The 19,886-nt window shown below is 43.8% G+C and overlaps 1 protein-coding gene across 9 annotated transcripts in view; it reads right to left on the minus strand.

Annotated features, from left to right (window-relative positions):
* The window catches only part of HDAC4 (histone deacetylase 4), a 1,367,213-nt gene that overhangs the window by 537,911 nt on the left and 809,416 nt on the right, over positions 1–19,886 (minus strand). For 8 of the 9 annotated variants that reach the window (XM_078681410.1, XM_078681417.1, XM_078681412.1 and 5 more), the window contains 5 exons: positions 12,211–12,342; positions 11,152–11,264; positions 10,915–11,031; positions 10,467–10,665; positions 7,753–7,973 (listed from right to left, as the gene is read on the minus strand). In XM_078681410.1, coding sequence (XP_078537536.1) covers positions 7,753–7,973; positions 10,467–10,665; positions 10,915–11,031; positions 11,152–11,264; positions 12,211–12,342 — 782 coding nt within the window. The remainder of the gene's footprint in view (positions 1–7,752; positions 7,974–10,466; positions 10,666–10,914; positions 11,032–11,151; positions 11,265–12,210; positions 12,343–19,886) is intronic. The other variant, XM_078681413.1, reaches the window with a different exon arrangement.

The following is a 19,886-nucleotide window of genomic DNA, read 5'->3' on the forward strand; positions in this document are numbered from 1 at the left end:
AGCACGATCTTTGGATCTTTTTGGAGTATTCAAAGCCTTTGGATATCTTCAGGGTCAAGTATCTCTTCAGTGGAAACTCTCCTGTGATGTGCCATAAAGCTCAGTCACAACTCGAATACACAACCAACTAAACAACAAAGTTGGGAGTCAAACCACGATAACAAGCTGCTTGAGCCATATGAATCCCTTGCAGAGGGGAGACTGAAATCCTAGCATTGCGTGCCAAAATGTACAGGTTAAATCCATGGATTTTATTATGGAGAAGAAGGTTACTATTATGCAAGCAAGGACATATCATGCAATGCTTTATATCTGGCAAATTTCATGTTACGTGTCTGTTAACTGTGGCTCATGCACCTTAACCCTGTATAGATCCAGCGTAGCAGCACATGACCAAAGTTGCTTGACCTACTAGTAAAGTCAACATTAATGCCTTCCCTACAATTCCACCTGACCATGAATACAAACAGAAAAACCTTTGGCACGTTCATGTCTTTCTGCTGCAAGCCTTCTCTTACATTCAGTAAATGCCAGCTCCCTCCTTCATCACTAAACCCATGCACCATGGGACCTAGTTGGTCAGATCTTACTGGCGGTCCCAGATAACCTACAAACAATTTGGGATGATGTGTTTCCATACAATTTGGTGATCACATGTAAACGGGAACTAGGTGTTACTACTGCTACGTACTTGTGCTGAAGGTCAAAAGCCTTCGTCATATTTTCGATCTTTGCCCTCTCAAAGCCTTCCTGAGAAAGGACAATTTTAAGATGCTCACACTAGCCCAGGTTCTGTCTGCTCTTGATACTGGAGCCTTGATGGTAGCACTGGACTGGCAAGACGTTTATTTCCATATTCCTGTCTTGCAGGCCCCACCGGGATTATCTGCAGTCCACAGTAGGCCAAAAGCATACTCAGTTTGCCGTGCTTCCTTCTGGCCTGACCAGTAGTGCCCCTAAGGTGTTTGCAGAAGAGATGGTGGAGTTCGCCGCACACCGTCAGAGCTCACACCTGTTTTCACCTACCTTGACGACTGGCTGTTCAAGGCGGCCTAGATCCATGCAGTTGTCAACTAACTCAAGATCACAGCAAACTTTCTAACATTGTTATGGCTCACTATCAGTATGCTTAAGTCACACCTGACACCTTCACAGATGCTCCTGGTTAACAGAGCCATACTGGATATGGTGTCATTTCACGCCTTTGCCCCAGAGCTGAGAGTCCGGGACATTTACATTATGATCTTGATGTTTCACCCTCGGTCTTGGATTTCAGTCAAGATAGTAATGAGATTCATGGGACCGTTGGCCTCCTGCATCTTGCCGGAGGAAAATGCAGATGGCACATGTGGGATCTGAAGTCCCAGCGGCACAGCACCAGGCAAACCTATTGGATTTTATCCAGGCTTCAGAGGAGCCTGCAAAAGACTGGTGGATGCTAGACGCTGATTAGGTCAGCGGCAGACTCCTCGCCTTAAACCAATCAGAGCTCACAGTACTGGTAGACCCCTGAACAACCGAACTCTCTGGTGATGGATGCGGTGTGAAAAAATCTGGGTCATCTGGTCCTGGTCTGTAGTGACAGGTGACCTTATACACACTCTACTACTGACTGCCATAAAGGTATGGGAAAAGAAAAGAGTCTCCAAGGAAATCTACAGTTCAGGGTAGAAGGCCCTCATCCACCTGGTTGGTGGCATGCGTCATCCTCAGACCCTTCACGACATCAATCTTCAAGCTCAAAGTGCGACCTACAAAAGATAGTGTTGTCGGTGAGCTCCAGAGGTTTTTTATTTTTATTTTAATGGAAGAGGTTGGAGGTGAAGTCACTGTTGATTACTGGTTTGATGTGAAGGTTAGAGAGTAGAACAGATTAGAAAATCTAAAACAATGTCATTGGTGGATGATATGTATTTTAATAAATCCCCAAGAATAGTCAATACTGAGCGGGGATTAATTCGACCCACTTGCAGGTTGCAACGAGCGACCTGCCAGTTGACCGGAGGGCTAGAACATACTTTTGCCCAGGAGGGTATCTGCAACAGCGTCATTAAATGGCATGAGAGGTTTGGTAGGAACCTGTCCTAGTTGAAGGAACTCCATTAAAACATTGGTTTTAACCTGTATAGTGAGGAAATGCATGTTAAAGACCTTTACTAACCTTACAATCACAACAGCAAAATAAGTTTTCTCCTCAGTGGCAGAATCAAGGACAGAGACAAATCAATTGCAGGGTGTGGAGCCTCTTTTGGCGGTGCTGGCATCTATGTCGAAAGAACCAGCACAAAGTGTGGTGCCAGGACAAAAGTCAGCAACAAAGCCAGTATGTAACCAGAGGTGGGTTCGAGAGGCACACATGGCAGATCCTTGGGGCCCAAGGGCACTCTAGAGAGAAGTGGAAGCATTCCACAAATTCTCAGCATGGTCTCCCTAAAGGCCTAGACTTGCAGCAATGTTGCCGATAGAGCCTGAAAGTCAAGATGCATCTGGTTCATACTCTGAATCGGCTCCAAATGAGTTCAGGAGCAAGACTAGGAGGCACATTAACACCCTTGCGCCTTCTCTGGAGATTGAGAATGGCAAGAAGGGGATGGTCCATGCTTGGATTTCTTGCGTTTTTTCCTTTGATTTACCCAAGGACTTCGACCGCGGCTAAGAACTTATCTGGAAACCGGACTTTCCTTTCAACTTTGACCGATCATGCCATTGAGTCTTGCAGTGTTTTGCTGATGTAGAGCTTCGCTTCATAATCCCGTAAGCCCCTTGGGTTTATCTGGTCGCAGTTGTCATAGGCCCTGGAGTCGTTCCGAACCCTATCATTTTAGGAAGTGACATTTCCCTGGCGCACTGGTAAATGCTTAAGAAGAAAATTACATACATCTTGTCACAAATTAAAGGAATAGAGATCAGGATCTGCATCTGAAAGTGCAGAAAGAAAGGAACTGATGTCAGAGAGTGGGTGGCGCTTATATGCGGCTCCCTTTGTCACTTCCAGAGTGGAACGTCGTCAACAAGCAGCCACATGATGCCACCTACTCGTGTGCAGGAGTACTGCTTTTGAGCTTTCCCAATCCAGTCTGATGCCGGGGGAATGCTCATAAGGTGAGGAATCTGTAGTTAGATGTATCCATCAGAAAAGGTTAAATGGAGAAGAGAGGGACTCCTTGTATTTCTAGGTGGAATGTTTAAGAATGCCTGCAAGTGGACTGCAAGATAAAACACTAAAGCAAAAAAAGTTTGTGACCACTTGCTGGTCCCATATGCAAATGGATGGTTTCTGAAGTATGGAAGAGGCATATATTTAATCTTGACCATCATGAATGGCCTACCATCATCATAGAACCCAGGGAGACTACAAGCAATTTAAGGCCAGGATAAGCCTCCCCGCACTCTGCACTGGACATGCATTTCACCATGCACTACACATTTCCAACAGAATTCTCAAAGGATTGCTCCATGTCCGCAAGCTGCAGAGATCCTCAATTCCTGACCATAGCTGCCCCTGACACAGCCTGCGCAACTGTACGCCATCAAGGATAAGACTTACCAGAGCTTGCAGAACACTTTGTACTTCTTAAGGCAGTCAAAATGTGCAGCTTCCAGGCCCAGTTAGTTTCTATACACATAGATAATATCTGTACCTGATTTCAAAGTATACAATAAGTGCAGAAATCAGAAGGTTCCCACATTTAGGCATCATATCTTTAAATGTAAAGCTATGGCAATAGGACTAAATTATTGATTCTAATTGGAATATAAGTTTCATTTCTTTTTCAAATATCAACTCAGTGAACAATCTATTGTGTACTATTTTTCTGTTATTTGTATTTGAGTCACTAAATCTATACATCTGTCCAAGAATAAGACTTTACTGTTGGACTCTAATATCCACTGAAAGTTAAACCTTAACAAGCATTGACATAGTGAATAGGTTTCGCCTTAGGGACCTTATAAGTGTTTAGCCAGAGCAATTGGCTTTGCCAACATGTTTTAGCTATGTTACCTTATATATAACCAAGAAGACATTATGTACAACTGAACGACCCTATTAAAAAAAGAATGAACATAAAAAAAGGCTTCTAGTTTTTTTTGTCCCTGCAATGCTGGCAACTTCTTCCTGCCTATTCTAATGCTAGTTTGAAATACCTTTTTTTGTGTGTGTGTGAGGTGGGTGGGGGTGAATGAGGGTGCAGGTTGGGAAATAGTACATGAATTACAACATTAGCAGCGGACGGATCCCAGGGAGAATCAATAGATGCCAGTTTCTGAGGGCAGACCGAGTTGGTAGTGTGCTGGTGCGGAGGTAATGCTGAATGATACTCAGGTGAGCTGAGTGGGACTGAGGTGGTGCTGAGTCATGCTGAGGTGGTGGTGCTGCACTGGTGCTCAGGTGGTGCTGAGTGATGCTTAGTTGGTGCTGAGATGATGAGCTGATGCGGAGTTGGTGATGCTGAAGTGGTGCTGCGTTGTTTGAGTTGCTGTTCAGGTGGGGCTGTGCTGGTGGTGGTGCACTGATGCAGAGGTGGTGGTGTGCTGATGCTGAAGTGGTGCTGCGTTGGTGCAGAGTTGCTGTGCTGGAGCGGAGGTGGGGCTGCGCTGGTGCAGAGTGATGTGCTGGTGCTGAGTCATGCTGTGGTGGTGCTGAGTCATGCTGTGGTGATGCCGAGTCATGCTGTGGTGGTGCTGAGTCATGCTGTGGTGGTGCTGAGTCATGCTGGGATGGTGCTGAGTCATGCTGGGATGGTGGTGCTTCGCTGGTGCTCAGGTGCTGCTGAACTGATGCTAAAGTGGTGCTGCGTTGTTTCTGAGTTGCTGCTGAGGTGGGGCTGCGCTGGGACTGAGGTGGGGCTGTGCACTGATGAGGAGGTGGTGCTGTGCTGATGTAATGCTGCGCCGAATATGAGGTGGTGCTGTGCTGATGTGGTGCTGAGTTACTGCTGAGGTGGGACTGCGCTGGTGCTAAGATGGGGCTGCGCTGGTGGTAGTGCACTTATGCGGGGGTGGTGTGCTGATCCTGAGATGGTGCTGCACTGGTGCACTGATGAGGAGGTGGTGGTGCTGTGCTGATGCTGAAACGATGCTGCGCTGATACTGTGCTGCACTGGTGCTGAGGGGGTGCTAAGGGATACTGAGGTGGTGGTGTGCTTGAGTGGTGGTGGTGTGCTTGAGTGAAGGCGGTGCTCAAGTGATGCTGAGGTGCTGCTTTGGTGGTGCTCAGGTAACGCTGTGTTGGTGCTCAGGTGGTGCTGTCCTGAGGTGTTGCTGCACTGGTGCTGCGCTAATGCCGACATGGTGCTGCATTGTTGCAGAGTTGCTACTGAGGTGGTGCTACGAAGGTGCTGCATAGGTACTGGTGTACAGATGAGGAGGTGGTGATGTGCTGAGGCGGTGTTGTTGAGTGAGGCTGAGGTGGTGCTAAGTGATGCTTTGCTGGGGCTGAGCTGATGCTGAAGTGGTGGTGCTGCACTGATGCTGAAGTGGTGGTGCTGCACTGATGCTGAGGTAGTGCTGCACTGGTGCAGAGATAGTGCTGCCCTGGTGCAGAGGTGGTACTGTGCTGGGTTGGGGCTGAGGTTGGGCTGAGGTTGTGCTGAGGTGCTGCTGAGTGATGCTCAGGTGGTGTTGAAGTGGTGCTGAAGTGGTGCTGAGTGATGCTCAGGTGGTGCTGCTGAAGTGGTGCCGAGTGATGCTGACTGGATCTTAAGTGGTGGTGCTGCACAGGCTACTTGCAGGCCATATTGTCAAGTACCCTCACAACATAACGTGCGGCGTTTCAAGAGCATGAGGAGGCATTCCTTGATATTGATTTTATTTCAGCAACGACTGAAACCTAAAAAAAAGCATAAAAAGTTGTAAGCGTGCAACTTAAAGCTGCTTCCATTTTCTTAAAATGGAGCAATAACAGCATGTTTACTTCTTTAATCGTATCCAAATAATCACGCTGTCAAAAGAACAATGTAAATAGTTTGAGCCTATTGTCTGCCATCTTTTTAAACTACACTTCCAATAAGTAAGTATATTATTTAAGGTTCGACCATTTAAGCTAATGAAACCGAAAATGTTGTAGGGTAAAAAACAACATACCTTCTAGCTGAAACAGCGCTGGTGAAACTAAAGGCAGTGGACAACAAGATAAAGACATTCATTGCAGCCTTCAAGCCAAACAAGCCCAGGCAAAAAAAAATAAGTAGTGTGCCAAAATTAACATATATGGCCGATAGTGAAATGATCCATGTAACAGGGCCAGTCTCCAGAGCGTGACCAAAACAGCAAACGGAGGGACAAATGTAAACTATTCACCAACAAAAACAAAGGAATTTCGAAAGGCACTTGAAGGAACGCAAAAAAACGGATGGATGTGCTTAAACCATATACAGTGGAAAGAGCACGTCTCGAGAGACAGCACATGCACTGCCTACGGGAGACCTAAAAACAAAGTATTTGTTAATACAATGAGCTTCAATTATTACGACAGCAAAAAGCACTACTTGTTACAAGGAATGCTCCACTGCCCCCGATTTATCTGGACCCCAGAAAAATGGCCCAACACCCACCAATTCTCTTCCAGGCAAAAACTCGCTCAGTTAACCTGTTATTGCACACATCAGTTGCGACCTAAAGATTGAGTTTGAGTCGGAAATCCCAACTCATTCTTTCAATTCTTCCCAGTTGGGTAAATGGAGGACCACGGAATTGGGACTAGTAAAACCTGATATTTCTTTATTAATTTACGGTCTTTGTATAGCGCAAACCAAACCTCAAGGTTAAAGTAGCACTGTTCACTGTGCTTAATGAAGGTAAGACCGTGGTAAAAGACATTACATTAAAATACATTATTAAATCTCACAGTATGGGATCGTTAACCAAAAGTGTCTCATCATGGCCACTGCCACAGTAACACCATGCAATCACACAACAGCTTCCCTATACATTTCTTCTTACCTAATTGCATGGCTCACGTTGCAAACAGAACTGCTCTATCTGTAGTATTCAGTGTTCCCGGCAATGCCAACCCAACTCGTGATGTAGTCGCCTAGCCCAAGGAAAAGCCCACATAGAATGGCATTTCCTTTGTCTGGCAAAATCTTTTCCTGCTCCATGTACGGACTTCAGGTCTTGTTGAATTTTCCCATCTCATGCTATGTTTTCCCAAGCACAAGATATCATTCGTATCTCATGGGAGGAGCTCTGCCCCACAAATGATTTGGTGGGCCAAAATTTGTTGTACAATTTCACTGTTTTACCTCATGCTCAATCAGTGCCAGTTGCTCATAAATACCTTGCCATCTAATAACCTGACTTCCACACTTATGTTTTAGGGTATGGCTTCTATCTCAGCAATGCTGCGTCTCATATTTAGATCCCTTGGCATAAAAGCATACTCTACCTACAATCACACTTAACTACCTATGAGACGCTAAAATTCTTCCCATCAATCAGATGGTGTGGTGTCTCTTGCCATTTATCTTATATACACTCTGGCACAAAAAAGTCCCAACACGATCTCATGTGATGGCTAATGGCAAAACAACACTATCCCAAGCAATAGCATGACCTTTACGGAAACACACTAAACGCCAGGAAAATAAGGGGCATATCAAATGCATCATTCTCATCAACAGCAGAAGGAAATTAAAATCAGAAGTCAACAGAGGCGAGTCTCATCAGAGCACTAAACAAAATAATCCCTCAGACGCTAAATATTACTGTCCTGCGCAACTAGCTCAAGGTTTAATACCAGATATCACTCACCTTATTAATGTGTAGCTGCTGCTGCTGGAACTGTTGTTTGTGTTTCTCCAGGAACTGTTGGTGCTGCTGCTGTATTACTAGCTGCTGCAGTGCTTGAGCATTCTGTGGGAGTGGTGCGGACTGTGTACGGCCCAACGGGCGGTGTTGCCTCAGTTTGTGTATTGTAGGAGACACCCGGTCGGTATGGAGAGGCAATGCCCCCAAGCCTGAAAGATACCAGTCTGAAGATAATACAGAGGGGACACAAAACAGCAGAGGAGAAAAGAAAGGATGGAAGATGGGAAGGGACATTCAGTACACTCCAATACAAGCTGTATAGCAGGTAAAAAGCAATTGCCTTTAACTTAACAGAGGCAGCAAAGGCAGGGGCATACTGGCTACAACCATGATCCTTTTTTATGTGTAGTCCTGGAAATTGCTAGCCGTAAAGAGCCAACGTACTCATTAACTGGTATAAAACTGAACACTTGGAGTCAGCAACACTCCATATTGTTCAAGAGGAGGTCGGACTATCGCACATAGTGCCGTTCAATTTTGGAAAAAGGATTTAATTTACCACTTCCATCTTGGGAGTCTTGAGAACAGTTCCTGTGGAGCTGTGATGTTACGTCACAAGCCAGATATCCAATGAAGACAAAAATAATCTACAAACTCTTAAGGTGATATGGTTTTATCCAGTCCTCACCAAGTCCTAACAGTAGATACGTTTAATTAACCTCATGTGGCAAACAGCACAAACAAATTTCACATTATAAAAAAAACAAGTCTGCCAACATTCAGTAACCTTGTGTGGAAAAAGTAAGGGCATCATAAGTTTCTGTAACAGTGTAACCTGCCTTCGGCAGCAATAATTTGAATTACATTTTTCCAGTAAGTCTAGAAGGAATTAGAAGGAATTCTGGTCCTTTTCTGCTCACAAAACTCCTTGAACTCGGTGATATTTGAGGGCATTAACTTATGCACAACTCTTTTTGAATCCTGCCACAGCATCTCAAAGATTTTGAGGTCTGGATTTTCATTTGTAAATTGCAAAACCATTATGAACTCTAATGTCTGCTACACAGTGGCGGCTGGTAGGAAACGGGGATGGTAAGGCGGGGTTGAAAACAACAAAAATATATATATTTTATAAGCACGTACCTCTTCGGCCGTCTTTCCGCTTCTCTTCCTGACGAGTCCAGAAGCAGGAAGCACACAGGCTCCCCTAAGCCAATCATGACACTGCTGACAGCAGAGTGGTGACTGGTCTGAGCGCAGTGGCTCAGCGTTCAGACGGGGACTATGAGCCTGTGAATGTTCCCCACACGGCTGTAAGGCACAGTCTGGTGGGGAACATGCAAAGTGTGCATGACTCTTTGGCCAGCCCAAGACGGCCGGCCAAACCGTCATGCGCACCTAGAGTGTGCCCACCACTCCTCCCCCTGTGACCCCAGCCCCACCCTAACCCAGCCCCGTAGCTACGAGAAATAAAATGATGAAAACATTATTTTATTTTTCCACTGCTATAAAACCAAGTGGGGCGGCGACTCCTCCGAACTGGCAGAGGAGCTGCCCCTGCTGCTATAGGAACAGAAGCCTATTATCCCAAGATATAGCTATGGGTTCCTTGCGATTTCTAGAACCATCATACAGCGTGATCTTGGAGTGAACTTGCCAGGTTCCCCGCTCCTTCGTAGATCAACTATCTTGAAATTCCTCCCTTTGTAACTAATGATTCTCACTGCGGAATGATGAAATTCATTTGTTTGGAAATGGCTTTATAATTATTCCCATACAGATATGGCAGTATCAGTTGTTTCTCTGAGACCATCACACATCTTCTGGCATGATTAATTTCCACAAACCTGGGACGCTCACGGGCAGCCATGCGCTCTATAAATCCCTCTTTCATTTCACCTGTGTGTTTCAGACATTAAACTACAGTTAAATTTATTCACAGAGTTTGTTCACAGTTGGGCAGCATTTACTAATAGTCAAGTTATCAGGTACACTTGATTAACAGCACCTGATTCTAATTACCACCTTAACTGAATTAAAAGCAGTAAGAGTGCAGTTTTTCACACAAAGCTTAGGAACACCGACTCACTTTTCTGCATAGTGAATGATGATAAAGTGAAACCTGAGTGGCATGTGTCACAAAACATTTGATATATCTACTGTTAGAACTTAGTGATGTCTAGATATAAATCAGAAATATGTCAAGAGGTAAAACCAAGAACTCTTAAGAGAGCATAGTTTATTTTCTGTAAACATGAGCTGTTTACAGCATTTGAAATTAAAAGAAACTGTTTGGAACACAAGGTCAAAGGTTTGAAACCCATGTCAATATATACCACATCAAGTCATGGCCCTGCATGATCTCTGAGATGGAGATGATTTTAAAGGGGAGCTATTCTGGACTGGTTCATTTCAATCAAGGAAATCCAATGGCAGGAGTCAGGAAGTGGGCTAAACTGATGGAACTAAGACAATGGGAGCCCACATCATAGAACCATGTACAGGAATGGGCAACCAGGAGCTGCTAACCCAAAGGTAAGACATGCAGCTCACAGGACTACCACACAGTGTGTCTAACACACCAGTCAAAGGCATGAACACACACGAAGAGACCCCAATATAGGTAACTGGAATACATGTAGTAATTAACTTTCTGGTGTTTACACACATGGTCCTCTCTGCCCCTTCAGGAATATATTTTTATCATTTTTTCTCACCTGTGACCAGGGGATTCTGTGATGAAGGTTGATCTAATAAGACCATGTGTTGCAGGAGTGCACTGTGGCCATTTCCTCCCTCTCTCTCAAGGGTGCTGGCGCTCAGGTACGGTGAGAGATGGGAGCTAGGGAATAAGGAGATGCGTTGCTGTAGGTTGGAGAGGGGCAGTCGCTCTGCTTCTTGCTGTCCTCCGCCACCCTGCAAAAAATATCTAGTTAGAGTCAGAACACCACAACAGCCTACACGAAGCATCTGTTCCTCCAGTCTTCAAAGGATTACTTATGAGAGTTAGCTAGTACAAATTCATCAGACAGAAACCTTCGCCATCAAAGCAGGTATGTCCCAGCCACATGAGCTGTGACTGAGCAAATGCTATAACCCCACCTCTTCTGGCCAATGTGCATGCATCCCTGTCTTTGTAACACACAGGTCTGAAGTGGAGCTTACATTGGACGTTGCAGTGGCTGGCAGGCCGAGAGTAATGTTGGGAAGCGAAGGGGATGTATAAAGTGGAAGCTGACTGATGGAGCCATCTCGATTCGCCAGTCTCTGAGCCAGGCCAGGCTGAAAACCAAAGCGAGACATTAGAGACTTGCAAAAAAAGGCACTCTGCTGAAAATGAGAATTTGGGAAGTCATTTTAAAGGACTCCGCAAACTATGTTAGTAAAAGCACAGACCAGCACCTCTGCTTGAATACTTGCAACCGATCCCACAACTCCATTCTCTGCACTGATGTTATTGGAGCTGTTATTCGGCGAGCTAGGGCCGGATCCTGGAGCACTGTTGCACACCGAGTCTGTAAAAAAGAAATGGAAAAATCTAACTAGGAAGAAAGCAACGGAGTTAGCATGCACAGCACAATTGAAGGAGATCTTACTGTTGAACAAGTGCAGCCTGCACTTTATACAGGATAGGGAGAAAAAGTGTTTTTTTGTTTTTTTTTTCAAACAAACTTACATTTTTACTTTATATGACATCTTAAGGTCAAGCTTGCTATGCAACAATGAACAGATAGCAACATTCAAAGCTCTGAATAGTAAGAATCCCTTACATCCCTTACCCTTACCCTGCCACGGGTGAGAAGTCAAACAAAAGCCAAATGTCAAGTGCGCCTTCCTGAGTATTCACACTAATACTTCCTCTGGAACATGCCATCTGGCTCCATGCATGTAGCTGGAGAGTTAGGGAGATCTCAGTGATTTACGACAACTGTACCCAAATTCTTTGTCCATCAAGTACTTTACAAGAGGTTGCTACAGGCTATCATATTTATGCCCAATTTCATTAATACTCAGTGCTGGTTTTCCATAGTACGCAACATCCAAAGCTTGCTGCACCACTCGTGTACTGTTGGGATAGTCGGTCATTTTAATGTAAGCAGTTTTGCTGCCAAAAGTATATTGGATATCGGTCTCCAGTCATCGTTAGTTTGGCCAAAATGAAGCACAAATTCAAAACCCCCTAGCAGACATTTTCATCCCATTTTGACTTTACATTCAAACATGTCCCTGACCACAACATAGGCGTACCCAGACCGTGCTGGAAAACGGAAAGCAAACAAGAGAGAAGACTGCTGTGAGAGTTAAAACAGGAAAAAACATTTACGATTCAGAGAGCACGTTCACAATTTTTAAAGGAGGAAAGGTAGAGTAAAGCAGAGCCAACAAGTGGAAGTGGCACCTCATTTTTCTGTGGCCTTCCCTGGGGCCAGTCTTTAAGGGACCGGTGAAGTGTTCCATTACCTGGAATGTCCAGTGATCGTTTCTTCAGGGCAGTAATGCCCGGCCCGTCTTTTCTCCGCAGAAGGGGGCTGCTCCGTCGCTCTGCCACCTTCTGCTTTAGCCTGGAGCGCAATTTCAAATTTGGCTCCGATGCTGTATTGGGAGAGATCGGAACACGTGTAAATGTAATTAAAGAGAGGAGTAAATAGGGTAGAAGGCCAGATCACACATACTTCATAACTCTATTCTTTTTAAATTGTGGACAACATCACAAATGCATGCAAGGATAGATCTTTTTTAAAGGTAAAATGTTCACTTTAATGCTTTTTACCGTTACAATACATCTTCAATGCAAACATCTGCCAGCCTATCAGCAAACAATCACCAAATTACTGGCTGGCTACAACTCCACAGCTAAGCACACTAACGGTTGGTTGTACTATACATACTAATGTCAGGATAGATCAAACATCAAACACCCCATTGTCAGGAATTATGCACAAGACAACGTTGACTCTGAGGCCATTGACAACACAACCCATGACCATAGTAGTTATCTCAATACAACTGGATATTTGTTTTACCATACCGCACCCCGCCATCCACACATATTTAAGCCAAAAATGAATATATGCCTTCTGGAAGCTGAAGCATGGAAACAGGCTAAGAAAGCAGATTGTGGTGGCTGTGGGCAGCATCTGCTCCTCCAACAAGATCAGATGCTATCTGCTCGACAGGACGCTTGCCTATACAGACAAACTCTTGTTTCCCTACAAGGGTAAAGAGACGGTACTGGCGATGTTAGTGGAGGTGTGAAGCAATGGTAGGTTGGTGCATTAATAGAAATCGGCTGATATAAAGCCACCTGCCACACTACGACTTAATTTAGAGAAGGATGAGAAGGTCAAAAGATACCAGGAGTACAGAGAAGATGGTTACTGCTTGACCTGGATCAATGGGTGCTGATACAGGCGAGTACCATTTAATTTATATTTAAAAAATTACCCTGCTAGGGGACTTCAACCTAGGATTTACAAACAGTCAAGATCACAAAGTGCACTGTTGATATTTTACCTTCAGCCGTAGACCAGGGCAGGACCAAAAATGCACTACAGTAGCTCTTTAGGCTGTTATCAACCTTTTCAAATTCGCTCTGCAGACTGTTACGGGAAACCTACATTATGACTAACCATCCGCCTATCAATTGTTTATAAATCCTTCCTGATGTGCACTAGTTTTATACAGTCTTGTGAAAAGCTGGTCTTTTCTCCTTCTCATGAAACGTGTTGCACTTTCCCCATGTGTAGCAGAATCTCTTCAGCAAATTGATGTGTTAGAAATTGAAGTATCGTAGACATTTGTTTGTCCTTGTTTTTAAATATTTTGTGGGTTTTCTGAGAACTCGTTCTACAGTAAGGTCTTTTGTACTAGGCGCAGAGTGCAAGGGATCCAGGCCCATAAAAATTCCACCATTTTTAGCTCTGTCCTAGATGCCTCATCATAGGAAATCTATGGATTTTGGGTCAATCACATTGTGGTTTTGCAAATCAAAGATCTCTCTTTCTCTCTTTGTATTACACCCCACTTTTTTCTCATTTTCTTTTCTGTATCTGCTTATTCTGCTTTTAGCATCAGTTACACGTGTGGCGAGTTCTTTAAACTATTTTAAAACCCCAGAAAGTTCTTCTTGCATCATGTCTGTATTTGTTTTAGTGCTCTGCGCATAGTTTCATGCATTACTGCAAGTGTTTCTTTACTAATTCTAGACATGTACAGGATTCCGAGTTTTCTTTTAAAGGAGAATATGTGGGAGGGGAGTCAAGTTTGGTTCTTTTATGTCCTGTCTGGGGTTCCTTTTCCTTGGGATCCTTGTCTATTACAATCATGAGAGTAGCAACATTGCTACACGTGACCAGTTGCATATCAGTTGAGTATGTGCATCAAAGCCAGGGTTGAAAGAGCACATTTATGACCTTGAGCACTTTTGATCCATCTAGAATATTGTTTTGTCATGTACTATGTTTAAGTAGCTGGTAGTTGAATAGCAGCTTAAGTCTGCATCTGTTACACTGTTTTATAATTATGCAAAGAGGTGCGGTGCGAGTATGAGTGAACTCTCGCTGCTAAACCTTTGGATGCTTTAGTACAGCCTTCCTATTCGACAAGCCTGCTACCTGATCTTCCCTCTATTCCACGCATAGGCTATTATGATTTCACACACAGGGTTTCCACTTTTTCGATTTATAATTTTGGATTTGGTGTGGGCTTGTGTAAACCATTCAGGTCTTCCTAATCTCTAGGGATTTAGCAAGCGGAGAAGACATAAGGGGCCAACTCATACATGAGAATTTTAGTCAATTCACATTGCGCCTTATGCAATTGTTAGTTTGAAAGTAGGTTGATAAATGGCTTGTGCTGTTTTCTCTTGTCTTGTAGGGAGGTTTGGTGTTGTGTCACTGTTCCCTCTTCTATGCTAGTGCGACCGCTTGCAGGCCAAACTCTATTCATAAGTTCCTTATGTGCTTGAGAGGTTGAGGATACATCTGCAACTAGACTACAGTTTTGATTCACCATTCAGGGAGGATCGATATTTTATCACCATTTTCTTGTCTCTGCTAATGCGACTGCACTGACCACTCGGTATTCTAGTACAAGCTCCATGATCGACAGTTACAGTAGCAATTTTGTGATCACTCTTTTCTGGTACTGATATTCTTCAGTCCTTATGCAAATATTAGTTTGAGTGTGCACTTGTAACTAGTCTGTAGCTTTGCCACATTTTAGGGGGGTTTGTTGTTCTCTCTGCATTGCTAGTGGGAGCCCATGAACTCCACTGCAATAATAGTTCTGCTTGCCATCTTTTGATCTTGCCTTTTTGGTATTTGTATTCTCGTAATTTATTTAAATAGGTTTCATGATCCACCAGGCTATTCTGGCAGTCAAATGTTCTAGATCAGTGGTTCCCAAACTTTTGACACCTGAGGACCCCCATTGAGTCACCACTGGAAGCCGGGGACCCCCAAGCAATTTGTATGAGTTAAATTTCAAATATTAAAACAGTAATTAAAAAAAACACGTGTGCACACAAAACAGATACTCAAAGTACTAAGAATTTTGGGGCCAGATGTACGAGCATTTCATTTAGCGCCTCGCAATTGGCGACACAATGCGAGTTGCAAATTGCGAGTCGCTAAATGAAATGTACAACAGTGTGTTTAACACTGTTTGGGATTCTCAATGGGGTCGCAAATTGCGGGGCTCATTAATATTAATGAGCCTCTCGCAATTTGCGAGCCCATTGGGAATGCCCGCCCTCCCAGGGATGGTGGCCTGCTGGGCTCAGCAGGCCACCATGTCTGGGACTGCTTTTAAATAAAGCAGTTTTTAAATAAATGCAGCCCGTTTACCATGCATTTAAAAAAAAAAACGTTTTAGTTTCACTTTTTAAGGGCAGGCAGAGGTCCCTGGGACCTCTGCCTGCCCTTAAAAAATAATTTTGCATGCATTTGCAAAGGGGAAGGGGTCCCCTGGGGACCCCTTCCCATTTGCGAATGCATTACCATCTACTTGAAGTAGGTGGTGATTGCAAGTGTTTTGCGACCGAAAAACATTTGTACATGGTTTTGAGACTCACTATTTGGAAGGGAATGCCCCTTCCGAATAGCAAGTTGCAAAACCTATTTAGCGAGTCGCAAACAAATTGCGACTCGCGAAATAGGCTATGTACATGGCCCAATAGGTTTTTGCATGCACAAATGGGTTCATGTACCCATTCGGGCATATAAAAACGGATTGTACATCTGGCCCTTAGTATTTTATATTGAAGTAATAGCCCCTCTGTCACATGTATTTAATTTGTTTTGTAGCATCTCTCATACCATTGTAGGATGTCAGAGCACTTTACATCACACACATATAGACATTGAATCATACATGTAAATCAGTGTGTATACAAAATGTTACATAAGGTAAAGGGGACTACAAGGTTCACATGTCATTCCTACTGGTAGGCATTTTTAAAGAGTGCTTGGTCTGGAAAAGCACAAACTCAGGATTCAGAACATAACACAGTGGCTAGTAACATTAAAAATGTATTTCCGCCCAAACAAATCTTTTTAGCAGCATCAGGATAATGAATAACTGGGAAAAAACATAAGTTACTAAGTGGTACCATGCAGTTTGCAAGCAGCTCTTTGACAGTTTACAGGTCCCTCTGCTAGATTACGATTGCCACTTATGAAGTGCACAGTAACAAAATAATCTCAGTGACCAAAGCAGTAACCACGAACCTATGCACATAAAATACTGCTGTTCTAAAATGCATGTTACACGTTCTTTGCAGTAGGCACATTAACCCTCTGTGCTACATTAGTTAAGTCAAAGCTGCCACTGAACAAAACTCACCTCGCTCTCCAGCAGGTACATTAATCACTGGTATTATCTTGACACTTTTAGTGTTGCTGGAAAGCTGCTAATTACACACGAAACTTTTCTGTGCTTTTAAAACTGCTGCCTACGGACCCCCTGGGAATGTGTCACGGACCCCAGTTTGGGAAACACTGTTCTAGATCACTTGCTCCGCAGTGTATACACAATTTTCATTCTTTTTTGCTTTTTCTGGCCTTTTTCCATAGACACTCTGATGCCGGTGCTTGTGGTTGCCATCTTGGGTTCTTGAAGGTGAGTTTTGTATTGATCAACTGTGCTAGAACCTCATTAAACCTTTATTGTTCATTCAGGCAATCTATACTTTTTTTACGTAATAGAAGCCAGTAAAAACCTCAAAGAACAAAGGAGAGGAGCATTTGTTTAGGTTAAAAGTGTCAACTGTACAACGTATGGCCACATTTCCTAAAGCTCACAATGGTGAAAGACCCAGACTACACCTTAGATTTTTTTTTTTTACCCCATGAGAAAAAGTGTCTGTGTCTGCAAAGACATGCATAGATGCTTTATATTAATTTTGTATGGAGAAGGGAGAGGGAGAAAAGCCTAAGCGAATATCCTCAGGTAGTGGATCCCGAGAGAGAATGTAATAGTAGTGGGCATCTGGTGGCGTAATCTTGGCAATTATTTTATTTTATTATTGTCTAATTTTTTTATTTTATTGTTTAACATTTTATTAGCTTGAAGAACATGCCCAGTCAAAATAATACAACAATCAATCAGTCATTTGATTTTCCAATGTGAAGTAAGCCAGCACATATTCCATCTTTTAATACATTGCTCATTGCGCTGTCTCCCACATATCCATCCTGGAATGTACATAGACTGACAGTGGGATAAAACATCTAACAATGCTGATTCCCTTTATCAAATCATCACTATACAGGGTAACGTACAATGCTTATGCATTCCATCCTCAGGCATATGCACAATAAGCACAAGTCACTGGTCACAATTCAACCCGAGCTTGTAGTCAATAAGTAATTTTGCAAGGGTATCCATATATCCTTTGGTCTCGTAGTAGCTGGTTGTACTGTAGTGTAGTGTAGTTCTGCATTTTCATTCCAAAGAAATGCTTCCTTGAGTCAGTCCGGTTTCCTTTGAAAGGCTTCCTTCGTCCACGTCATCACTTTCCGTCTCCTGACCAGCAACAAGCGAAGTGTGACTAAGTGGTGAACAGGCTCGGACATTTGCCACATAACTCAGAAAGAGTCAATGGTGAGATGTCTACAGGCACAGCAAGAACCTCAGATACAATATCTTTAACTTCCAGTTAAAATGTATTAATTAGCATGCATCAAAATGCCAAACGAATGAAATCTGCGTTCATGCACAAGCACTTTCGGCACGTAGGGACTATTGTTTAATCAAAACTATACACTTGTACCAGAGTATAATACAAGTGGATTATCAATTTAAAATGAAGTAACGTATGGTTACAGTTCATCAATATTGTACAAATCTGCGCACAATAGTGTTGTAATGTATCATCATCTATCTCCAACTCTAAATCCCGTTCACAATATCTATGTGCAGGTTGTGTGGTGGCCGAGCAGTAAGTGTGGAATGCAATGTATTATTTGGACACACATTTCCCAGAGTCAGGAGCGGAGATCAGTTGCGTCATTGGTGCAAACTCCAGGAGCTCCTCTAAAAAAAATGACTGAAAAATAAATTGTGCAGTCTGTTTCGGTCTGCAATATGTGAAAATGGTAAGTGGTGTTGTGTTGTTGGCAGTAGTGATTCAGAGTCAGAAATGTTCCTTATACATACAAAGAGCCTAATAATGTGAAGCCTTTAATCCGTACTGCTTTCACTACTACCCTTTCCATGGTGAGGTGGAGCACTGGGATGGCTGGAGAGTATATCTGTGAACAACAGGAGGGGACTTAAAAAAGGACAATATTTATTGGGGTCCAGTGTACCTGTCCTAAGAACATGTAACCAAAAAGTTGTACAAAGTTCCCCTGGGAGTAATACTAATTTGGCAACGGAGTCTCTCTCTCTGAATTGACATGTGAAATCGACAGTCAGGGAACCAGGCGGGTCCCTTGTCGGAACTAGGAAACCTCACACAACTACTAAGCTGGATGACTTGTTTCATTCAGCCCTATGGTTGTCTTGTCTCATCATCGGCTTCCTGCTCCAACGTCAAGCTGGCGCTGCAATGCCTGACTGGTAACACAGAGTGTTACACTTTTGTGGAGATCTTTTGTTGCTTGCCGTAGTTGATAGGTGTATTAAAAAAGGTTGGTTAATCCACTAAGTATCCTTTATTCGCGTGGTTAACCGCCTTATTAAAAAGTGAAGTGAGGGGTACCGAGAACCAAAGTTAAATTAGTATGGCCTCATTCAACCCTCATGTGTGGTCAACATGTTTCATGCCCTATAGGCAATTCTTCAGGACCGGATTGTGCTCATAAACTAGTCAGGGGCCCAGGGTGGGCTAAAGTGTATATAGTATACAACCTGGTGGGTCAATAACCAGAGCAGGCTGGTGATCCTGCGTCGAAGTCAGACCTAGGGGTAAAAAAGAAGGTATTATATACAACATAGTACACGCTCATTTCTTGCATGTCATAGCCTTCCAAAATCTAGACACATCACCCGGGCAGCAGTGCTCATCCAAGTGCTAGAAGGTCTAGAAGTGCAACCGTGAGAAGGAGAGAGAGGGAGACTCAATTTGCTTATTAAGTATATGTCAACCAAGTGTTTGGTTACTAACTCTGACTAGAGGTCTGTTTCCTTTTGATACAACGGACTTCGTAGGTTAGTATAGCTTTGCTTTTTAAAAACTTAAATAAAATCAATAGATAGAGTAGTGTCTTACCCTAACAACCCATGTGTAAGTCCACGCAGCTTGTTCTTGTGGGACCTGTGCTTGAAGGTAATTACCTACAAGGGCGAACAAGGGAGGGTTCAGACACCCCGGAATGAGCCAGAGAGGAGTGTAGTGCCGACCAGCAGCCCACATGGAGTCCTGTCCCATCAGACTGCAAGGATCAGTGAGGCATACCGCTCGCCATGAGTCGCGCCGCCGCAGGCCGGCGCCGCACGAAACACCTGAACCATAGTGCACCTCAGCTAAGGACCATCGGTCCAGGGGGCCAGCACCATCGATAATGGGACCCATATACGTGGCAAGCTCAACCCCCCGGGGGGGACAGGATAAGGTGTCCACTCGATGGTATCCAGGGCCAGCGGGTGACATGTCACGTGGTGATACCGTGAGCCCCACCAGACAGCGCCGG

The sequence above is a fragment of the Lissotriton helveticus genome, chromosome 3_1 (assembly GCF_964261635.1).
Source record: "Lissotriton helveticus chromosome 3_1, aLisHel1.1, whole genome shotgun sequence".
NCBI classification, from domain to species: domain Eukaryota; kingdom Metazoa; phylum Chordata; class Amphibia; order Caudata; family Salamandridae; genus Lissotriton; species Lissotriton helveticus.